The 19,912-nt window shown below is 53.2% G+C and overlaps 1 protein-coding gene across 1 annotated transcript in view; it reads left to right on the top strand.

The window, feature by feature from the left end:
• LOC116372023 (anoctamin-1) overlaps positions 1 to 19,912 on the top strand; it is a 145,616-nt gene that overhangs the window by 63,135 nt on the left and 62,569 nt on the right. The window contains exon 15 of the mRNA XM_031821090.1: positions 13,703 to 13,786. Within this exon, the coding sequence (XP_031676950.1) occupies positions 13,703 to 13,786 (84 nt within the window). The remainder of the gene's footprint in view (positions 1 to 13,702; positions 13,787 to 19,912) is intronic.

Below are 19,912 nucleotides of genomic sequence, written 5' to 3' on the forward strand. Positions count from 1 at the left end.
TGCTACTGTATAGACAGCCCAGTGGGACTGAGTAGAGATGGGTGGTGCTACGGTATAGGCAGCCCAGGGGGACTGAGTAGAGATGGGTGGTGCTACTGTATAGACAGCCCAGGGGGACTGTGGTTCTACTGTATAGACAGCCCAGGGGGACTGAGTAGAGATGGGTGGTGCTACTGTATAGACAGCCCAGGGGGACTGTGGTGCTACTGTATAGACAGCCCAGGGGGACTGAGTAGAGATGGGTGGTGCTTTCTGTATAGACAGCACAGGGGGACTGTGGTGCTACTGTATAGACAGCACAGGGGGACTGTGGTGCTACTGTATAGACAGCACAGGGGGACTGTGGTGCTACTGTATAGACAGCACAGGGGGACTGTGGTGCTACTGTATAGACAGCACAGGGGGACTGTGGTGCTACTGTATAGACAGCACAGGGGGACTGTGGTGCTACTGTATAGACAGCCCAGGGGGACTGTGGTGCTACTGTATAGACAGCCCAGGGGGACTGAGTAGAGATGGGTGGTGCTACTGTATAGAAAGACTGTTGCTAATGTACAAACACCAGCTTTCTACCGGTAGAGATGGGTAGAGAGTAGAGATGGGGGTGCTACTGTATAGAAAGACTGTTGCTAATGTACAAACACCAGCTTTCTACCGGTAGAAATGGTTAGAGAGTAGAGATGGGGGTGCTACTGTATAGAAAGCCCAGGGGACTGAGTAGAGATGGGGGGTGCTACTGTATAGAAAGACTGTTGCTAATGTACAAACACCAGCTTTCTACCGGTAGAAATGGTTAGAGAGTAGAGATGGGGGTGCTACTGTATAGAAAGACTGTTGCTAATGTACAAACACCAGCTTTCTACCGGTAGAAATGGTTAGAGAGTAGAGATGGGGGTGCTACTGTATAGAAAGCCCAGGGGACTGAGTAGAGATGGTTGGTGCTACTGTATAGACAGCCCAGGGGGACTGAGTAGAGATGGGGGTAGAGATGGGGGTGCTACGGTATAGAAAGACTGTTGCTAATGTACAAACACCAGCTTTCTACCGGTAGAGATGGGGGTAGAGATGGGGGTGCTACTGTATAGAAAGACTGTTGCTAATGTACAAACACCAGCTTTCTACCGGTAGAGATGGGTAGAGAGTAGAGATGGGGGTGCTACTGTATAGAAAGACTGTTGCTAATGTACAAACACCAGCTTTCTACCGGTAGAAATGGTTAGAGAGTAGAGATGGGGGTGCTACTGTATAGACAGCCCAGGGGGACTGTGGTGCTACTGTATAGACAGCCCAGGGGGACTGAGTAGAGATGGGTGGTGCTACTGTATAGACAGCCCAGGGGGACTGTGGTGCTACTGTATAGACAGCCCAGGGGGACTGTGGTGCTACTGTATAGACAGCCCAGGGGGACTGAGTAGAGATGGGTGGTGGTACTGTATAGACAGCACAGGGGGACTGTGGTGCTACGGTATAGACAGCCCAGGGGGATTGTGGTGCTACTGTATAGACAGCCCAGGGGGCCTGAGTAGAGATGGGTGGTGCTACTGTATAGACAGCACAGGGGGACTGTGGTGCTACTGTATAGACAGCCCAGGGGGACTGTGGTGCTACTGTATAGACAGCCCAGGGGGACTGTGGTGCTAATGTATAGACAGCCCAGGGGGATTGTGGTGCTACTGTATAGACAGCCCAGGGGGATTGTGGTGCTACTGTATAGACAGCCCAGGGGGACTGTGGTGCTACTGTATAGACAGCCCAGGGGGACTGTGGTGCTACTGTATAGACAGCCCAGGGGGACTGTGGTGCTACTGTATAGACAGCCCAGGGGGACTGAGTAGAGATGGGTGGTGCTACTGTATGGACAGCCCAGGGGGACTGTGGTGCTACTGTATAGACAGCCCAGGGGGACTGTGGTGCTACGGTATAGACAGCCCAGGGGGACTGAGTAGAGATGGGTGGTGCTACTGTATAGACAGCCCAGGGGGACTGAGTAGAGATGGGGGGGGGGGGTGGTGGTGGTACGGTATAGACAGCCCAGAGGGACTGAGTAGAGATGGGGGGTGGTGCTACGGTATAGAAAGCCCAGGGGGACTGAGTAGAGATGGGGGTGCTACGGTATAGACAGCCCAGGGGGACTGAGTAGAGATGGGTGGTGCTACTGTATAGACAGCCCAGGGGTACTGAGTAGAGATGGGTGGTGCTACTGTATAGACAGCACAGGGGGACTGTGGTGCTACTGTATAGACAGCCCAGGGGGACTGTGGTGCTACTGTATAGACAGCCCAGGGGGACTGTGGTGCTACTGTATAGACAGCCCAGGGGGACTGAGTAGAGATGGGTGGTGCTACTGTATAGACAGCCCAGGGGGACTGTGGTGCTACTGTATAGACTGCCCAGGGGGACTGTGGTGCTACTGTATAGACAGCCCAGGGGGACTGAGTAGAGATGGGTGGTGCTACTGTATAGACAGCCCAGGGGGACTGAGTAGAGATGGGTGGTGCTACTGTATAGACAGCCCAGGGGGACTGTGGTGCTACTGTATAGACAGCCCAGGGGGACTGAGTAGAGATGGGTGGTGCTACTGTATAGACAGCCCAGGGGGACTGAGTAGAGATGGGTGGTGCTACTGTATAGACAGCACAGGGGGACTGTGGTGCTACTGTATAGACAGCACAGGGGGACTGTGGTGCTACTGTATAGACAGCACAGGGGGACTGTGGTGCTACTGTATAGACAGCCCAGGGGGACTGTGGTGCTACTGTATAGACAGCCCAGGGGGACTGAGTAGAGATGGGTGGTGCTACTGTATAGACAGCCCAGGGGGACTGAGTAGAGATGGGGGTAGAGATGGGGGTGCTACGGTATAGAAAGACTGTTGCTAATGTACAAACACCAGCTTTCTACCGGTAGAGATGGGTAGAGAGTAGAGATGGGGGTAGAGATGGGGGTGCTACTGTATAGAAAGACTGTTGCTAATGTACAAACACCAGCTTTCTACCGGTAAAGATGGGTGGAGATGGGGGTGCTACTGTATAGAAAGACTGTAGCTAATGTACAAACACCAGCTTTCTACAGGTAGAGAGTAGAGATGGGGGTGCTACTGTATAGACAGCCCAGGGGGACTGAGTAGAGATGGGGGGGGGGGGGGTGCTACGGTATAGACAGCCCAGGGGGACTGAGTAGAGATGGGGGGTTGCTACGGTATAGAAAGCCCAGGGGACTGAGTAGAGATGGTTGGTGCTACTGTATAGACAGCCCAGGGGGACTGAGTAGAGATGGGTGGTGCTACTGTATAGACAGCCCATGGGGACTGTGGTGCTACTGTATAGACAGCCCAGGGGGACTGAGTAGAGATGGGTGGTGCTACTGTATAGACAGCCCAGGGGGACTGAGTAGAGATGGGTGGTGCTACGGTATAGGCAGCCCAGGGGGACTGAGTAGAGATGGGTGGTGCTACTGTATAGACAGCCCAGGGGGACTGTGGTTCTACTGTATAGACAGCCCAGGGGGACTGAGTAGAGATGGGTGGTGCTACTGTATAGACAGCCCAGGGGGACTGTGGTGCTACTGTATAGACAGCCCAGGGGGACTGAGTAGAGATGGGGGTGCTACGGTATAGACAGCCCAGGGGGACTGAGTAGAGATGGGTGGTGCTACTGTATAGACAGCACAGGGGGACTGTGGTGCTACTGTATAGACAGCCCAGGGGGACTGTGGTGCTACTGTATAGACAGCCCAGGGGGACTGTGGTGCTACTGTATAGACAGCCCAGGGGGACTGAGTAGAGATGGGTGGTGCTACTGTATAGACAGCCCAGGGGTACTGAGTAGAGATGGGTGGTGCTACTGTATAGACAGCACAGGGGGACTGTGGTGCTACTGTATAGACAGCACAGGGGGACTGTGGTGCTACTGTATAGACAGCCCAGGGGGACTGTGGTGCTACTGTATAGACAGCCCAGGGGGACTGTGGTGCTACTGTATAGACAGCCCAGGGGGACGTGGTGCTACTGTATAGACAGCCCAGGGGGACTGAGTAGAGATGGGTGGTGCTACTGTATAGACAGCCCAGGGGGACTGAGTAGAGATGGGTGGTGCTACTGTATAGACAGCCCAGGGGGACTGTGGTGCTACTGTATAGACAGCCCAGGGGGATTGTGGTGCTACTGTATAGACAGCACAGGGGGACTGTGGTGCTACTGTATAGACAGCACAGGGGGACTGTGGTGCTACTGTATAGACAGCCCAGGGGGACGTGGTGCTACTGTATAGACAGCCCAGGGGGACTGAGTAGAGATGGGTGGTGCTACTGTATAGACAGCCCAGGGGGACTGTGGTGCTACTGTATAGACAGCCCAGGGGGACTGTGGTTCTACTGTATAGACAGCCCAGGGGGACTGAGTAGAGATGGGTGGTGCTACTGTATAGACAGCCCAGGGGGACTGTGGTGCTACTGTATAGACAGCCCAGGGGGACTGAGTAGAGATGGGTGGTGCTACTGTATAGACAGCACAGGGGGACTGTGGTGCTACTGTATAGACAGCACAGGGGGACTGTGGTGCTACTGTATAGACAGCACAGGGGGACTGTGGTGCTTCTGTATAGACAGCACAGGGGGACTGTGGTGCTACTGTATAGACAGCACAGGGGGACTGTGGTGCTACTGTATAGACAGCACAGGGGGACTGTGGTGCTACTGTATAGACAGCCCAGGGGGACTGTGGTGCTACTGTATAGACAGCCCAGGGGGACTGAGTAGAGATGGGTGGTGCTACTGTATAGACAGCCCAGGGGGACTGAGTAGAGATGGATGGTGCTACTGTATAGACAGCCCAGGAGGACTGTGGTGCTACTGTATAGACAGCCCAGGGGGACTGTGGTGCTACTGTATAGACAGCCCAGGGGGACTGAGTAGAGATGGGGGTAGAGATGGGGGTGCTACGGTATAGAAAGACTGTTGCTAATGTACAAACACCAGCTTTCTACCGGTAGAGATGGGTAGAGAGTAGAGATGGGGGTAGAGATGGGGGTGCTACTGTATAGAAAGACTGTTGCTAATGTACAAACACCAGCTTTCTACCGGTAAAGATGGGTGGAGATGGGGGTGCTACTGTATAGAAAGACTGTAGCTAATGTACAAACACCAGCTTTCTACAGGTAGAGAGTAGAGATGGGGGTGCTACTGTATAGACAGCCCAGGGGGACTGAGTAGAGATGGGGGGGGGGGGGGTGCTACGGTATAGACAGCCCAGGGGGACTGAGTAGAGATGGGGGGTTGCTACGGTATAGAAAGCCCAGGGGACTGAGTAGAGATGGTTGGTGCTACTGTATAGACAGCCCAGGGGGACTGAGTAGAGATGGGTGGTGCTACTGTATAGACAGCCCATGGGGACTGTGGTGCTACTGTATAGACAGCCCAGGGGGACTGAGTAGAGATGGGTGGTGCTACTGTATAGACAGCCCAGGGGGACTGAGTAGAGATGGGTGGTGCTACGGTATAGGCAGCCCAGGGGGACTGAGTAGAGATGGGTGGTGCTACTGTATAGACAGCCCAGGGGGACTGTGGTTCTACTGTATAGACAGCCCAGGGGGACTGAGTAGAGATGGGTGGTGCTACTGTATAGACAGCCCAGGGGGACTGTGGTGCTACTGTATAGACAGCCCAGGGGGGACTGAGTAGAGATGGGGGTGCTACGGTATAGACAGCCCAGGGGGACTGAGTAGAGATGGGTGGTGCTACTGTATAGACAGCACAGGGGGACTGTGGTGCTACTGTATAGACAGCCCAGGGGGACTGTGGTGCTACTGTATAGACAGCCCAGGGGGACTGTGGTGCTACTGTATAGACAGCCCAGGGGGACTGAGTAGAGATGGGTGGTGCTACTGTATAGACAGCCCAGGGGTACTGAGTAGAGATGGGTGGTGCTACTGTATAGACAGCACAGGGGGACTGTGGTGCTACTGTATAGACAGCACAGGGGGACTGTGGTGCTACTGTATAGACAGCCCAGGGGGACTGTGGTGCTACTGTATAGACAGCCCAGGGGGACTGTGGTGCTACTGTATAGACAGCCCAGGGGGACGTGGTGCTACTGTATAGACAGCCCAGGGGGACTGAGTAGAGATGGGTGGTGCTACTGTATAGACAGCCCAGGGGGACTGAGTAGAGATGGGTGGTGCTACTGTATAGACAGCCCAGGGGGACTGTGGTGCTACTGTATAGACAGCCCAGGGGGATTGTGGTGCTACTGTATAGACAGCACAGGGGGACTGTGGTGCTACTGTATAGACAGCACAGGGGGACTGTGGTGCTACTGTATAGACAGCCCAGGGGGACGTGGTGCTACTGTATAGACAGCCCAGGGGGACTGAGTAGAGATGGGTGGTGCTACTGTATAGACAGCCCAGGGGGACTGTGGTGCTACTGTATAGACAGCCCAGGGGGACTGTGGTTCTACTGTATAGACAGCCCAGGGGGACTGAGTAGAGATGGGTGGTGCTACTGTATAGACAGCCCAGGGGGACTGTGGTGCTACTGTATAGACAGCCCAGGGGGACTGAGTAGAGATGGGTGGTGCTACTGTATAGACAGCACAGGGGGACTGTGGTGCTACTGTATAGACAGCACAGGGGGACTGTGGTGCTACTGTATAGACAGCACAGGGGGACTGTGGTGCTTCTGTATAGACAGCACAGGGGGACTGTGGTGCTACTGTATAGACAGCACAGGGGGACTGTGGTGCTACTGTATAGACAGCACAGGGGGACTGTGGTGCTACTGTATAGACAGCCCAGGGGGACTGTGGTGCTACTGTATAGACAGCCCAGGGGGACTGAGTAGAGATGGGTGGTGCTACTGTATAGACAGCCCAGGGGGACTGAGTAGAGATGGATGGTGCTACTGTATAGACAGCCCAGGAGGACTGTGGTGCTACTGTATAGACAGCCCAGGGGGACTGTGGTGCTACTGTATAGACAGCCCAGGGGGACTGAGTAGAGATGGGGGGTAGAGATGGGGGTGCTACGGTATAGAAAGACTGTTGCTAATGTACAAACACCAGCTTTCTACCGGTAGAGATGGGTAGAGAGTAGAGATGGGGGTGCTACTGTATAGAAAGACTGTTGCTAATGTACAAACACCAGCTTTCTACCGGTAGAAATGGTTAGAGAGTAGAGATGGGGGTGCTACTGTATAGACAGCCCAGGGGGACTGAGTAGAGATGGGTGGTGCTACTGTATAGACAGCCCAGGGGGACTGTGGTGCTACTGTATAGACAGCCCAGGGGGACTGTGGTGCTACTGTATAGACAGCACAGGGGGACTGTGGTGCTACTGTATAGACAGCACAGGGGGACTGTGGTGCTACTGTATAGACAGCCCAGGGGGACTGAGTAGAGATGGGTGGTGCTACTGTATAGACAGCACAGGGGGACTGTGGTGCTACGGTATAGACAGCCCAGGGGGATTGTGGTGCTACTGTATAGACAGCCCAGGGGGACTGAGTAGAGATGGGTGGTGCTACTGTATAGACAGCACAGGGGGACTGTGGTGCTACTGTATAGACAGCCCAGGGGGACTGTGGTGCTACTGTATAGACAGCCCAGGGGGATTGTGGTGCTACTGTATAGACAGCCCAGGGGGACTGTGGTGCTAATGTATAGACAGCCCAGGGGGATTGTGGTGCTACTGTATAGACAGCCCAGGGGGACTGTGGTGCTACTGTATAGACAGCCCAGGGGGACTGTGGTGCTACTGTATAGACAGCCCAGGGGGACTGTGGTGCTACTGTATAGACAGCCCAGGGGGACTGAGTAGAGATGGGTGGTGCTACTGTATGGACAGCCCAGGGGGACTGTGGTGCTACTGTATAGACAGCCCAGGGGGACTGTGGTGCTACGGTATAGACAGCCCAGGGGGACTGAGTAGAGATGGGTGGTGCTACTGTATAGACAGCCCAGGGGGACTGAGTAGAGATGGGGGGGGGGTGGTGGTGGTACGGTATAGACAGCCCAGAGGGACTGAGTAGAGATGGGGGGTGGTGCTACGGTATAGAAAGCCCAGGGGGACTGAGTAGAGATGGGGGTGCTACGGTATAGACAGCCCAGGGGGACTGAGTAGAGATGGGTGGTGCTACTGTATAGACAGCCCAGGGGGACTGTGGTGCTACTGTATAGACAGCCCAGGGGGACTGTGGTGCTACTGTATAGACAGCCCAGGGGGACTGAGTAGAGATGGGTGGTGCTACTGTATAGACAGCACAGGGGGACTGTGGTGCTACTGTATAGACAGCACAGGGGGACTGTGGTGCTACTGTATAGACAGCACAGGGGGAATGTGGTGCTACTGTATAGACAGCCCAGGGGGACGTGGTGCTACTGTATAGACAGCCCAGGGGGACTGAGTAGAGATGGGTGGTGCTACTGTATAGACAGCCCAGGGGGACTGTGGTGCTACTGTATAGACTGCCCAGGGGGACTGTGGTTCTACTGTATAGACTGCCCAGGGGGACTGAGTAGAGATGGGTGGTGCTACTGTATAGACAGCCCAGGGGGACTGTGGTGCTACTGTATAGACAGCCCAGGGGGACTGAGTAGAGATGGGTGGTGCTACTGTATAGACAGCCCAGGGGGACTGAGTAGAGATGGGTGGTGCTACTGTATAGACAGCACAGGGGGACTGTGGTGCTACTGTATAGACAGCACAGGGGGACTGTGGTGCTACTGTATAGACAGCACAGGGGGACTGTGGTGCTACTGTATAGACAGCACAGGGGGACTGTGGTGCTACTGTATAGACAGCCCAGGGGGACTGAGTAGAGATGGGTGGTGCTACTGTATAGACAGCCCAGGGGGGACTGAGTAGAGATGGGTGGTGCTACTGTATAGACAGCCCAGGGGGACTGAGTAGAGATGGGTGGTGCTACTGTATAGACAGCCCAGGGGGACTGTGGTGCTACTGTATAGACAGCCCAGGGGGACTGTGGTGCTACTGTATAGACAGCCCAGGGGGACTGAGTAGAGATGGGGGTAGAGATGGGGGGTGCTACGGTATAGAAAGACTGTTGCTAATGTACAAACACCAGCTTTCTACCGGTAGAGATGGGTAGAGAGTAGAGATGGGGGTGCTACGGTATAGAAAGACTGTTGCTAATGTACAAACACCAGCTTTCTACCGGTAAAGATGGGTAGAGATGGGGGTGCTACTGTATAGAAAGACTGTAGCTAATGTACAAACACCAGCTTTCTACAGGTAGAGAGTAGAGATGGGGGTAGAGATGGGGGTGCTACTGTATAGACAGCCCAGGGGGACTGAGTAGAGATGGGGGGGGGGGGGGCGGGGGGGTGCTACGGTATAGACAGCCCAGGGGGACTGAGTAGAGATGGGGGGTTGCTACGGTATAGAAAGCCCAGGGGACTGAGTAGAGATGGTTGGTGCTACTGTATAGACAGCCCAGGGGGACTGAGTAGAGATGGGTGGTGCTACTGTATAGACAGCCCATGGGGACTGTGGTGCTACTGTATAGACAGCCCAGGGGGACTGAGTAGAGATGGGTGGTGCTACTGTATAGACAGCCCAGGGGGACTGAGTAGAGATGGGTGGTGCTACGGTATAGGCAGCCCAGGGGGACTGAGTAGAGATGGGTGGTGCTACTGTATAGACAGCCCAGGGGGACTGTGGTTCTACTGTATAGACAGCCCAGGGGGACTGAGTAGAGATGGGTGGTGCTACTGTATAGACAGCCCAGGGGGACTGTGGTGCTACTGTATAGACAGCCCAGGGGGACTGTGGTGCTACTGTATAGACAGCACAGGGGGACTGTGGTGCTACTGTATAGACAGCACAGGGGGACTGTGGTGCTACTGTATAGACAGCACAGGGGGACTGTGGTGCTACTGTATAGACAGCCCAGGGGGACTGTGGTGCTACTGTATAGACAGCCCAGGGGGACTGTGGTGCTACTGTATAGACAGCCCAGGGGGACTGTGGTGCTACTGTATAGACAGCCCAGGGGGACTGAGTAGAGATGGATGGTGCTACTGTATAGACAGCCCAGGGGGACTGTGGTGCTACTGTATAGACAGCCCAGGGGGACTGAGTAGAGATGGGGGTAGAGATGGGGGTGCTACGGTATAGAAAGACTGTTGCTAATGTACAAACACCAGCTTTCTACCGGTAGAGATGGGTAGAGAGTAGAGATGGGGGTAGAGATGGGGGTGCTACTGTATAGAAAGACTGTTGCTAATGTACAAACACCAGCTTTCTACAGGTAGAGAGTAGAGATGGGGGTAGAGATGGGGGTGCTACTGTATAGACAGCCCAGGGGGACTGAGTAGAGATGGGTGGAGCTACTGTTTAGACAGCCCAGGGGGACTGAGTAGAGATGGGGGGGGGGGGGGGTGCTACGGTATAGAGAGCCCAGGGGGACTGAGTAGAGATGGGGGGTTGCTACGGAATAGAAAGCCCAGGGGACTGAGTAGAGATGGTTGGTGCTACTGTATAGACAGCCCAGGGGGACTGAGTAGAGATGGGTGGTGCTACTGTATAGACAGCCCATGGGGACTGTGGTGCTACTGTATAGACAGCCCAGGGGGACTGAGTAGAGATGGGTGGTGCTACTGTATAGACAGCCCAGGGGGACTGAGTAGAGATGGGTGGTGCTACGGTATAGGCAGCCCAGGGGGACTGAGTTGAGATGGGTGGTGCTACTGTATAGACAGCCCAGGGGGACTGTGGTTCTACTGTATAGACAGCCCAGGGGGACTGAGTAGAGATGGGTGGTGCTACTGTATAGACAGCCCAGTGGGACTGTGGTGCTACTGTATAGACAGCCCAGGGGGCTGAGTAGAGATGGGTGGTGCTACTGTATAGACAGCACAGGGGGACTGTGGTGCTACTGTATAGACAGCACAGGGGGACTGTGGTGCTACTGTATAGACAGCACAGGGGGACTGTGGTGCTACTGTATAGACAGCACAGGGGGACTGTGTAGAGATGGGTGGAGCTACTGTTTAGACAGCCCAGGGGGACTGAGTAGAGATGGGGGGTGCTACGGTATAGACAGCCCAGGGGGACTGAGTAGAGATGGGGGGTTGCTACGGAATAGAAAGCCCAGGGGACTGAGTAGAGATGGTTGGTGCTACTGTATAGACAGCCCAGGGGGACTGAGTAGAAATGGGTGGTGCTACTGTATAGACAGCCCATGGGGACTGTGGTGCTACTGTATAGACAGCCCAGGGGGACTGAGTAGAGATGGGTGGTGCTACGGTATAGGCAGCCCAGGGGGACTGAGTAGAGATGGGTGGTGCTACTGTATAGACAGCCCAGGGGGACTGTGGTTCTACTGTATAGACAGCCCAGGGGGACTGAGTAGAGATGGGTGGTGCTACTGTATAGACAGCCCAGGGGGACTGTGGTGCTACTGTATAGACAGCCCAGGGGGACTGAGTAGAGATGGGTGGTGCTACTGTATAGACAGCACAGGGGGACTGTGGTGCTACTGTATAGACAGCACAGGGGGACTGTGGTGCTACTGTATAGACAGCACAGGGGGACTGTGGTGCTACTGTATAGACAGCCCAGGGGGACTGTGGTGCTACTGTATAGACAGCCCAGGGGGACTGAGTAGAGATGGGTGGTGCTACTGTATAGACAGCCCAGGGGGACTGAGTAGAGATGGGTGGTGCTACTGTATAGACAGCCCAGGGGGACTGAGTAGAGATGGATGGTGCTACTGTATAGACAGCCCAGGGGGACTGTGGTGCTACTGTATAGACAGCCCAGGGGGACTGTGGTGCTACTGTATAGACAGCCCAGGGGGACTGAGTAGAGATGGGGGTAGAGATGGGGGTGCTACGGTATAGAAAGACTGTTGCTAATGTACAAACACCAGCTTTCTACCGGTAGAGATGGGTAGAAAAGTAGAGATGGGGGTAGAGATGGGGGTGCTACTGTATAGAAAGACTGTTGCTAATGTACAAACACCAGCTTTCTACCGGTAGAGATGGGTAGAAAGTAGAGATGGGGGTAGAGATGGGGGTGCTACTGTATAGAAAGACTGTTGCTAATGTACAAACACCAACTTTCTACCGGTATAGATGGGTAGAGAGTAGAGATGGGGGTGCTACTGTATAGACAGCCCAGGGGGACTGAGTAGAGATGGGTGGTGCTACTGTATAGACAGCCCAGGGGGACTGTGGTGCTACTGTATAGACAGCACAGGGGGACTGTGGTGCTACTGTATAGACAGCCCAGGGGGACTGTGGTGCTACTGTATAGACAGCCCAGGGGGACTGTGGTGCTACTGTATAGACAGCCCAGGGGGATTGTGGTGCTACTGTATAGACTGCCCAGGGGGATTGTGGTGCTACTGTATAGACTGCCCAGGGGGATTGTGGTGCTACTGTATAGACAGCCCAGGGGGACTGTGGTGCTACTGTATAGACAGCCCAGGGGGACTGTGGTGCTACTGTATAGACAGCCCAGGGGGACTGAGTAGAGATGGGTGGTGCTACGGTATAGACAGCCCAGGGGGACTGAGTAGAGATGGGGGGGGGGGGGTGGTGTTACGGTATAGACAGCCCAGGGGGACTGTGGTGCTACTGTATAGACAGCCCAGGGGGACTGAGTAGAGATGGGTGGTGCTACGGTATAGACAGCCCAGGGGGACTGAGTAGAGATGGGGGGGTGTTACGGTATAGAAAGCCCAGGGGGACTGAGTAGAGATGGGGGGGGGGGGGTGCTACGGTATAGACAGCCCAGGGGGACTGAGTAGAGATGGGGGGGGGGGGTGGTGTTACGGTATAGACAGCCCAGAGGGACTGAGTAGAGATGGGGGGGGTGGTGTTACGGTATAGACAGCCCAGGGGGACTGTGGTGCTACTGTATAGACAGCCCAGGGGGACTGAGTAGAGATGGGTGGTGCTACGGTATAGACAGCCCAGGGGGACTGAGTAGAGATGGGGGGGTGTTACGGTATAGAAAGCCCAGGGGGACTGAGTAGAGATGGGGGGGGGGGTGGTGTTACGGTATAGACAGCCCAGGGGGACTGTGGTGCTACTGTATAGACAGCCCAGGGGGACTGAGTAGAGATGGGTGGTGCTACGGTATAGACAGCCCAGGGGGACTGGGTTGAGATAAGGGGGGGGTGCTACGGTATAGAAAGCCCAGGGGGACTGAGTAGAGATGGGGGGTTGCTATGGTATAGACAGCCCAGGGGGACTGAGTATAGATGGGGGGTTGCTACTGTATAGAAAGCCCAGCGGGACTGAGTAGAGATGGGGGGGGTGCTACGGTATAGACAGCCCAGGGGGACTGAGTAGAGATGGGGGGGGTGTTACGGTATAGACAGCCCAGGGGGACTGAGTTGAGATAAGGAGGGGGTGCTACGGTATAGAAAGCCCAGGGGGACTGGGTTGAGATAGAGATGGGGGGGGTGGGGTGCTACAGTAGAAGCAGCCCCATACAGAGCTGCTGTCTGTCTCTCCAGGCCTGTTGGAGCTGCCCCATGCAGAGCCGCTGTCTCTCTCCAGGCCTGTTGGAGCAGCCCAATGTCTTCACAACAACACATTGTGCTGATTCAACATACTGGGATGTTACCATCATACCATGTTCCTAACCACTGTTGGCTGGAGGGATATGGTTGGAGGGTGGGAAGGCGTGTGTGTTGGCTGTTTTTGTCCTGTGTTCAGCCATGCTCTGTGTTGCAGCCTGTGCAGCGGGAGGAGGACGTGGCGGCAGGGAAAGACAGGTGGAGACAGAAGTTACTGTCTGCTATGAACACTGGGACATCGGTAACACTCCTCTTCTCCTCTGCCTGCTCCTCTTCTCCTCCTGCTCCTCTTCTTCTCCTCTGCCTGCTCCTCTTCTTCTCCTCTGCCTGCTCCTCTTCCTCCTCCTTCTGCTCCTCCTTCTCCTCATCCTCTCCCCTCCTCCTCTTGCTTCTAAACAGGCAGACTCTCAGGAACTCTCTATTTGAGCAGCAGTTAGGTTAGCGAGCGGCTGTTTGGCCAAGGAGCGGCCGTGTGGCCAGGGAGCGGCCGTGTGGCCAGGGAGCGGCCGTGTGGCCAGGGAGCGGCCGTGTGGCCAGGGAGCGGCCGTGTGGCCAGGGAGCGGCTGTATGGCCCGAGGAACGGCTGTGTGGCCGCTCTCTATATGGCTTGTAGAGGATGGCAGCCGTCTTTTATTGGCTCTTAACCAACCGTGCTATTTTGTTTTGTTTTTTCTCATTGTTTTTAACTTATTTTGTGCATAATGTTGCTGTTACTGTCTCTTATGACCGAAAATAGCTTCTGGACATCAGAACAGCGATTACTCACCTCGAATTGGACAAATAATTTCTCTTGAATGAGTTGGATGGGAATGATATACTCCAAACACCCAAACGGACCCTCATCCCTGTCATTCGCTGGAGAAACAGAGATTTCCCGGAAAGAGATTGCCTTGTGAGGATCAGGTGGCGAGAGGCTAATCTGCCTTTGGCTAACAGTACGGATGGCAATGTTCAATCGTTGGAAAATAAATGGGATGAACTGAAAGCACGTATATCCTACAAACGGGACATTAAAAACTGTAATACCTTATGTTTCACAGTCGTGGCTGAACAACGACATTAATAACATACAGCTGGCGGGTTATACACTCTATAGGCAGGATAGACCACCGGCCTCTGGTAAGACACGGGGCGGAGGTCTATGTATATTTGTAAACAACAGCTGGTGATGTCTAAGGAAGAGGTTTTGCTCTCCTGACGTAGAGGATCTCATGATGAGCTGTAGACCACAGTAACTACCTAGAGTTTTCGTCTGTATTTTTTGAAGCTGTCTACATACCACCACAGACCGATGCACTAAGACCGCACTCAATGAGCTGTATACCCCCATAAGCAAACAGTAAAACGCTCATCCAGAGGTGGCGCTCCTAGTGGCCGGGGACTTTAAATGCAGGGAAACTTAAATCTGTTTTGCCTCATTTCTATCAGCATGTTAAATGTGCAACCAGAGGGGGGAAAAACCTCTGGACCACCTTTACACCACACAGAGACGCGTACAAAGCTCGCCCTCCATTTGGCAAATCTGACCATAATTCTATCCTCCTGATTCCTGCTTACAAGCAAACATAAAGCAGGAAGCACCAGTGACTCGGTCAATAAAAAAAGTGGTCAGATGAAGCAGATGCTAAACTACAGGACTGTTTTGCACAGACTGGATTATGTCCCGGGATTATTCCGATGGCAGTGAGGAGTACACCACATCAGTCACTGATTTCATCAATATGGAAAGGGAAAGATGAAATACCTAGCCAGTTGTACAACTGAATGCATTCAACTGAAATGTGTCTTCTGAAATGAACCCAACCTCTGAATCAGAGAGGTGCGGGGGGCTGCCATAATCGACATCCACGCCTGGACGAACAGTGGATTAACTGCGTTGTTCAGGGAAAGAATGACAGATTTTTTATCTTGTCAGCTCGGGGATTCGATCCAGCAACCTTTCGGTTAATGGCCCAACGCACCTACCCGCCAGGCCACCTCCCACTATGCCCAAGAAGTGCATCGATGACGTCATTCCCGCAGTTACTGAACGTACATCCCCCAACCAGAAGCCATTGATTACAGGCAACATTCGCTCTGAGCTAAAGGTTAGAGCTGCAGCTTTCAAGGAGCAGGACTCTGACCCGGAAGCTTATAAGAAATCCTGATGGGTTGCATCACTGCCTGATATTGCAACTGCTCGGCCTCCGACCGCAAGGCACTACAGAGGGTAGTGTGTACGGCCCAGTACATCACAGGGGCCAAGCTTCTTGTCATCCAGGACCTCTATACCTGGCGGTGTCAGAGGAAGGCCCTAAAAATTGTGAAAGTCTTAGTCATAGACTGTTCTCTCTGCTACCACATGGCAAGCTTTACCGAAGCGCAAAGTCTCAGAAGCCTCTTGGACCAACAGCTTCTTGGAACAGCTAACCAAATGGCTACCCAGGCTATTTGCATTGCCTCCTCTTCTACGCTGCTGCTACTCTGTTATTATCTATGCATAGTCACTTTAACTCTACCTACATGTACATATTACCTCAATTACCTCGACTAACCGGTGCTCCCGCACATTGACTCTGTACCAGTACCTCCTGTATGTAGCCTCCACATTGACTCTGTACCGGTACCCCCTGTATATAGCCTCCACATTGACTCTGTACCGGTACCCCCTGTATGTAGCCTCCACATTGACTCTGTACCGGTACCCCCTGTATGTAGCCTCCACATTGACTCTGTACCAGTACCCCCTGTATGTAGCCTCCACATTGACTCTGTACCAGTACCCCCTGTATGTAGCCTCCACATTGACTCTGTACCAGTACCCCCTGTATGTAGCCTCCACATTGACTCTGTACCGGTACCCCCTGTATATAGCCTCCACATTGACTCTGTACCGATACCCCTGTATGTAGCCTCCACATTGACTCTGTACCGTAACAGCCTGTATATAGCCTCCACATTGACTCAGTACTGGTACCCCCTGTATGTAGCCTCCACATTGACTCTGTACTGGTACCCCCTGTATGTAGCCTCCACATTGACTCTGTACCGGTACCCCCTGTATATAGCCTCCACATTGACTCAGTACTGGTACCCCCTGTATGTAGCCTCCACATTGACTCTGTACCGGTACCCCCTGTATGTAGCCTCCACATTGACTCTGTACCGGTACCCCCTGTATATAGCCTCCACATTGACTCTGTACCGGTACCCCCTGTATGTAGCCTCCACATTGACTCTGTACCGGTACCCCCTGTATGTAGCCTCCACATTGACTCTGTACCGGTACCCCCTGTATATAGCCTCCACATTGACTCTGTACCGGTACCCCCTGTATATAGCCTCCACATTGACTCAGTACCGGTACCCCCTGTATATAGCCTCCACATTGACTCTGTACTGGTACCCCCTGTATGTAGCCTCCACATTGACTCTGTACTGGTACCCCCTGTATGTAGCCTCCACATTGACTCTGTACTGGTACCCCCTGTATGTAGCCTCCACATTGACTCTGTACCGGTACCCCCTGTATGTAGCCTCCACATTGACTCTGTACCGTAACACCCTGTATATAGCCTCCACATTGACTCAGTACTGGTACCCCCTGTATGTAGCCTCCACATTGACTCTGTACTGGTACCCCCTGTATGTAGCCTCCACATTGACTCTGTACCGGTACCCCCTGTATATAGCCTCCACATTGACTCAGTACTGGTACCCCCTGTATGTAGCCTCCACATTGACTCTGTACCGGTACCCCCTGTATATAGTCTCCACATTGACTCTGTACCGGTACCCCCTGTATGTAGCCTCCACATTGACTCTGTACCGGTACCCCCTGTATATAGCCTCCACATTGACTCTGTACCGGTACCCCCTGTATATAGCCTCCACATTGACTCTGTACCGGTACCCCCTGTATATAGCCTCCACATTGACTCAGCACCGTGACCCCCTGTATATAGCCTCCATATTGACTCTGTACCTGTACCCCCTGTATATAGCCACCACATTGACTCTGTACCGGTACCCCCTGTATATAGCCTCCACATTGACTCTGTACCGGTACCCCCTGTATGTAGCCTCCACATTGACTCTGTACCGGTACCCCCTGTATGTAGCCTCCACATTGACTCTGTACCAGTACCCCCCTGTATGTAGCCTCCACATTGACTCTGTACCAGTACCCCCTGTATGTAGCCTCCACATTGACTCTGTACCAGTACCCCCTGTATGTAGCCTCCACATTGACTCTGTACCGGTACCCCCTGTATATAGCCTCCACATTGACTCTGTACCGGTACCCCTGTATGTAGCCTCCACATTGACTCTGTACCGTAACACCCTGTATATAGCCTCCACATTGACTCAGTACTGGTACCCCCTGTATGTAGCCTCCACATTGACTCTGTACTGGTACCCCCTGTATGTAGCCTCCACATTGACTCTGTACCGGTACCCCCTGTATATAGCCTCCACATTGACTCAGTACTGGTACCCCCTGTATGTAGCCTCCACATTGACTCTGTACCAGTACCCCCTGTATATAGTCTCCACATTGACTCTGTACCAGTACCCCCTGTATATAGTCTCCACATTGACTCTGTACCGGTACCCCCTGTATGTAGCCTCCACATTGACTCTGTACCGGTACCCCCTTTATGTAGCCTCCACATTGACTCTGTACCGGTACCCCCTGTATATAGCCTCCACATTGACTCTGTACTGGTACCCCCTGTATGTAGCCTCCACATTGACTCTGTACTGGTACCCCCTGTATATAGCCTCCACATTGACTCAGTACTGGTACCCCCTGTATGTAGCCTCCACATTGACTCTGTACCAGTACCCTCTGTATATAGCCTCCACATTGACTCTGTACCGGTACCCCCTGTATATAGCCTCCACATTGACCCTGTACCGGTACCCCCTGTATGTAGCCTCCACATTGACTCTGTACCAGTACCCCCCTGTATATAGCCTCCACATTGACTCTGTACCAGTACCCCCTGTATGTAGCCTCCACATTGACTGTGTACCAGTACCCCCTGTATATAGCCTCCACATTGACCCTGTACCGGTACCCCCTGTATGTAGCCTCCACATTGACCCTGTACCGGTACCCCCTGTATGTAGCCTCCACATTGACCCTGTACCGGTACCCCCTGTATGTAGCCTCCACATTGACCCTGTACCGGTACCCCCTGTATGTAGCCTCCACATTGACTCTGTACCGGTACCCCCTGTATGTAGCCTCCACATTGACTCTGTACCGGTACCCCCTGTATGTAGCCTCCACATTGACCCTGTACCAGTACCCCCTGTATGTAGCCTCCACATTGACCCTGTACCAGTACCCCCTGTATGTAGCCTCCACATTGACTCTGTACCGGTACCCCCTGTATGTAGCCTCCACATTGACTCTGTACCGGTACCCCCTGTATGTAGCCTCCACATTGACCCTGTACCAGTACCCCCTGTATGTAGCCTCCACATTGACTCTGTACCGGTACCCCCTGTATGTAGCCTCCACATTGACTCTGTACCGGTACCCCCTGTATATAGTCTCCACAGTGACTCTGTACCGGTACCCCCTGTATATAGCCTCCACATTGACTCTGTACCGGTACCCCCTGTATGTAGCCTCCACATTGACTCTGTACCGGTACCCCCTGTATGTAGCCTCCACATTGACTCTGTACCGGTACACCCTGTATGTAGCCTCCACATTGACTCTGTACCGGTACCCCCTGTATGTAGCCTCCACATTGACTCTGTACCGGTACCCCCTGTATGTAGCCTCCACATTGACCCGGTACCCCCCTGTATGTAGCCATGCTATTGTTATTTACTGCTGCTCTTATTTTTATCTAACTTTTTTTAGGTGTTTTCTTGAAACTGCGTTGTTGGTTAAGGGCTTGGATGTGACAAATACGATTTGATTTGACTACAGACTGAAACAGGAACATGGCTTCACTAACTGAATAGAGACTGAAACATGGCTTCACTAACTGAATAGAGACAGAAACATGGCTTCACTAACTGAATCGAGACAGAAACATGGCTTCACTAACTGAATAGAGACAGAAACATGGCTTCACTAACTGAATAGAGACAGAAACATGGCTTCACTAACTGAATAGAGACAGAAACATGGCTTCACTAACTGAATAGAGACTGAAACATGGCTTCACTAACTGAATAGAGACTGAAACATGGCTTCACTAACTGAATAGAGACAGAAACATGGCTTCACTAACTGAATAGAGACAGAAACATGGCTTCACTAACTGAATAGAGACAGAAACATGGCTTCACTAACTGAATAGAGACAGAACATGGCTTCACTAACTGAATAGAGACAGAAACATGGCTTCACTAACTGAAT

The sequence above is a fragment of the Oncorhynchus kisutch genome, unplaced genomic scaffold (genome assembly GCF_002021735.2).
Source record: "Oncorhynchus kisutch isolate 150728-3 unplaced genomic scaffold, Okis_V2 scaffold3846, whole genome shotgun sequence".
Lineage (NCBI taxonomy): Eukaryota > Metazoa > Chordata > Actinopteri > Salmoniformes > Salmonidae > Oncorhynchus > Oncorhynchus kisutch.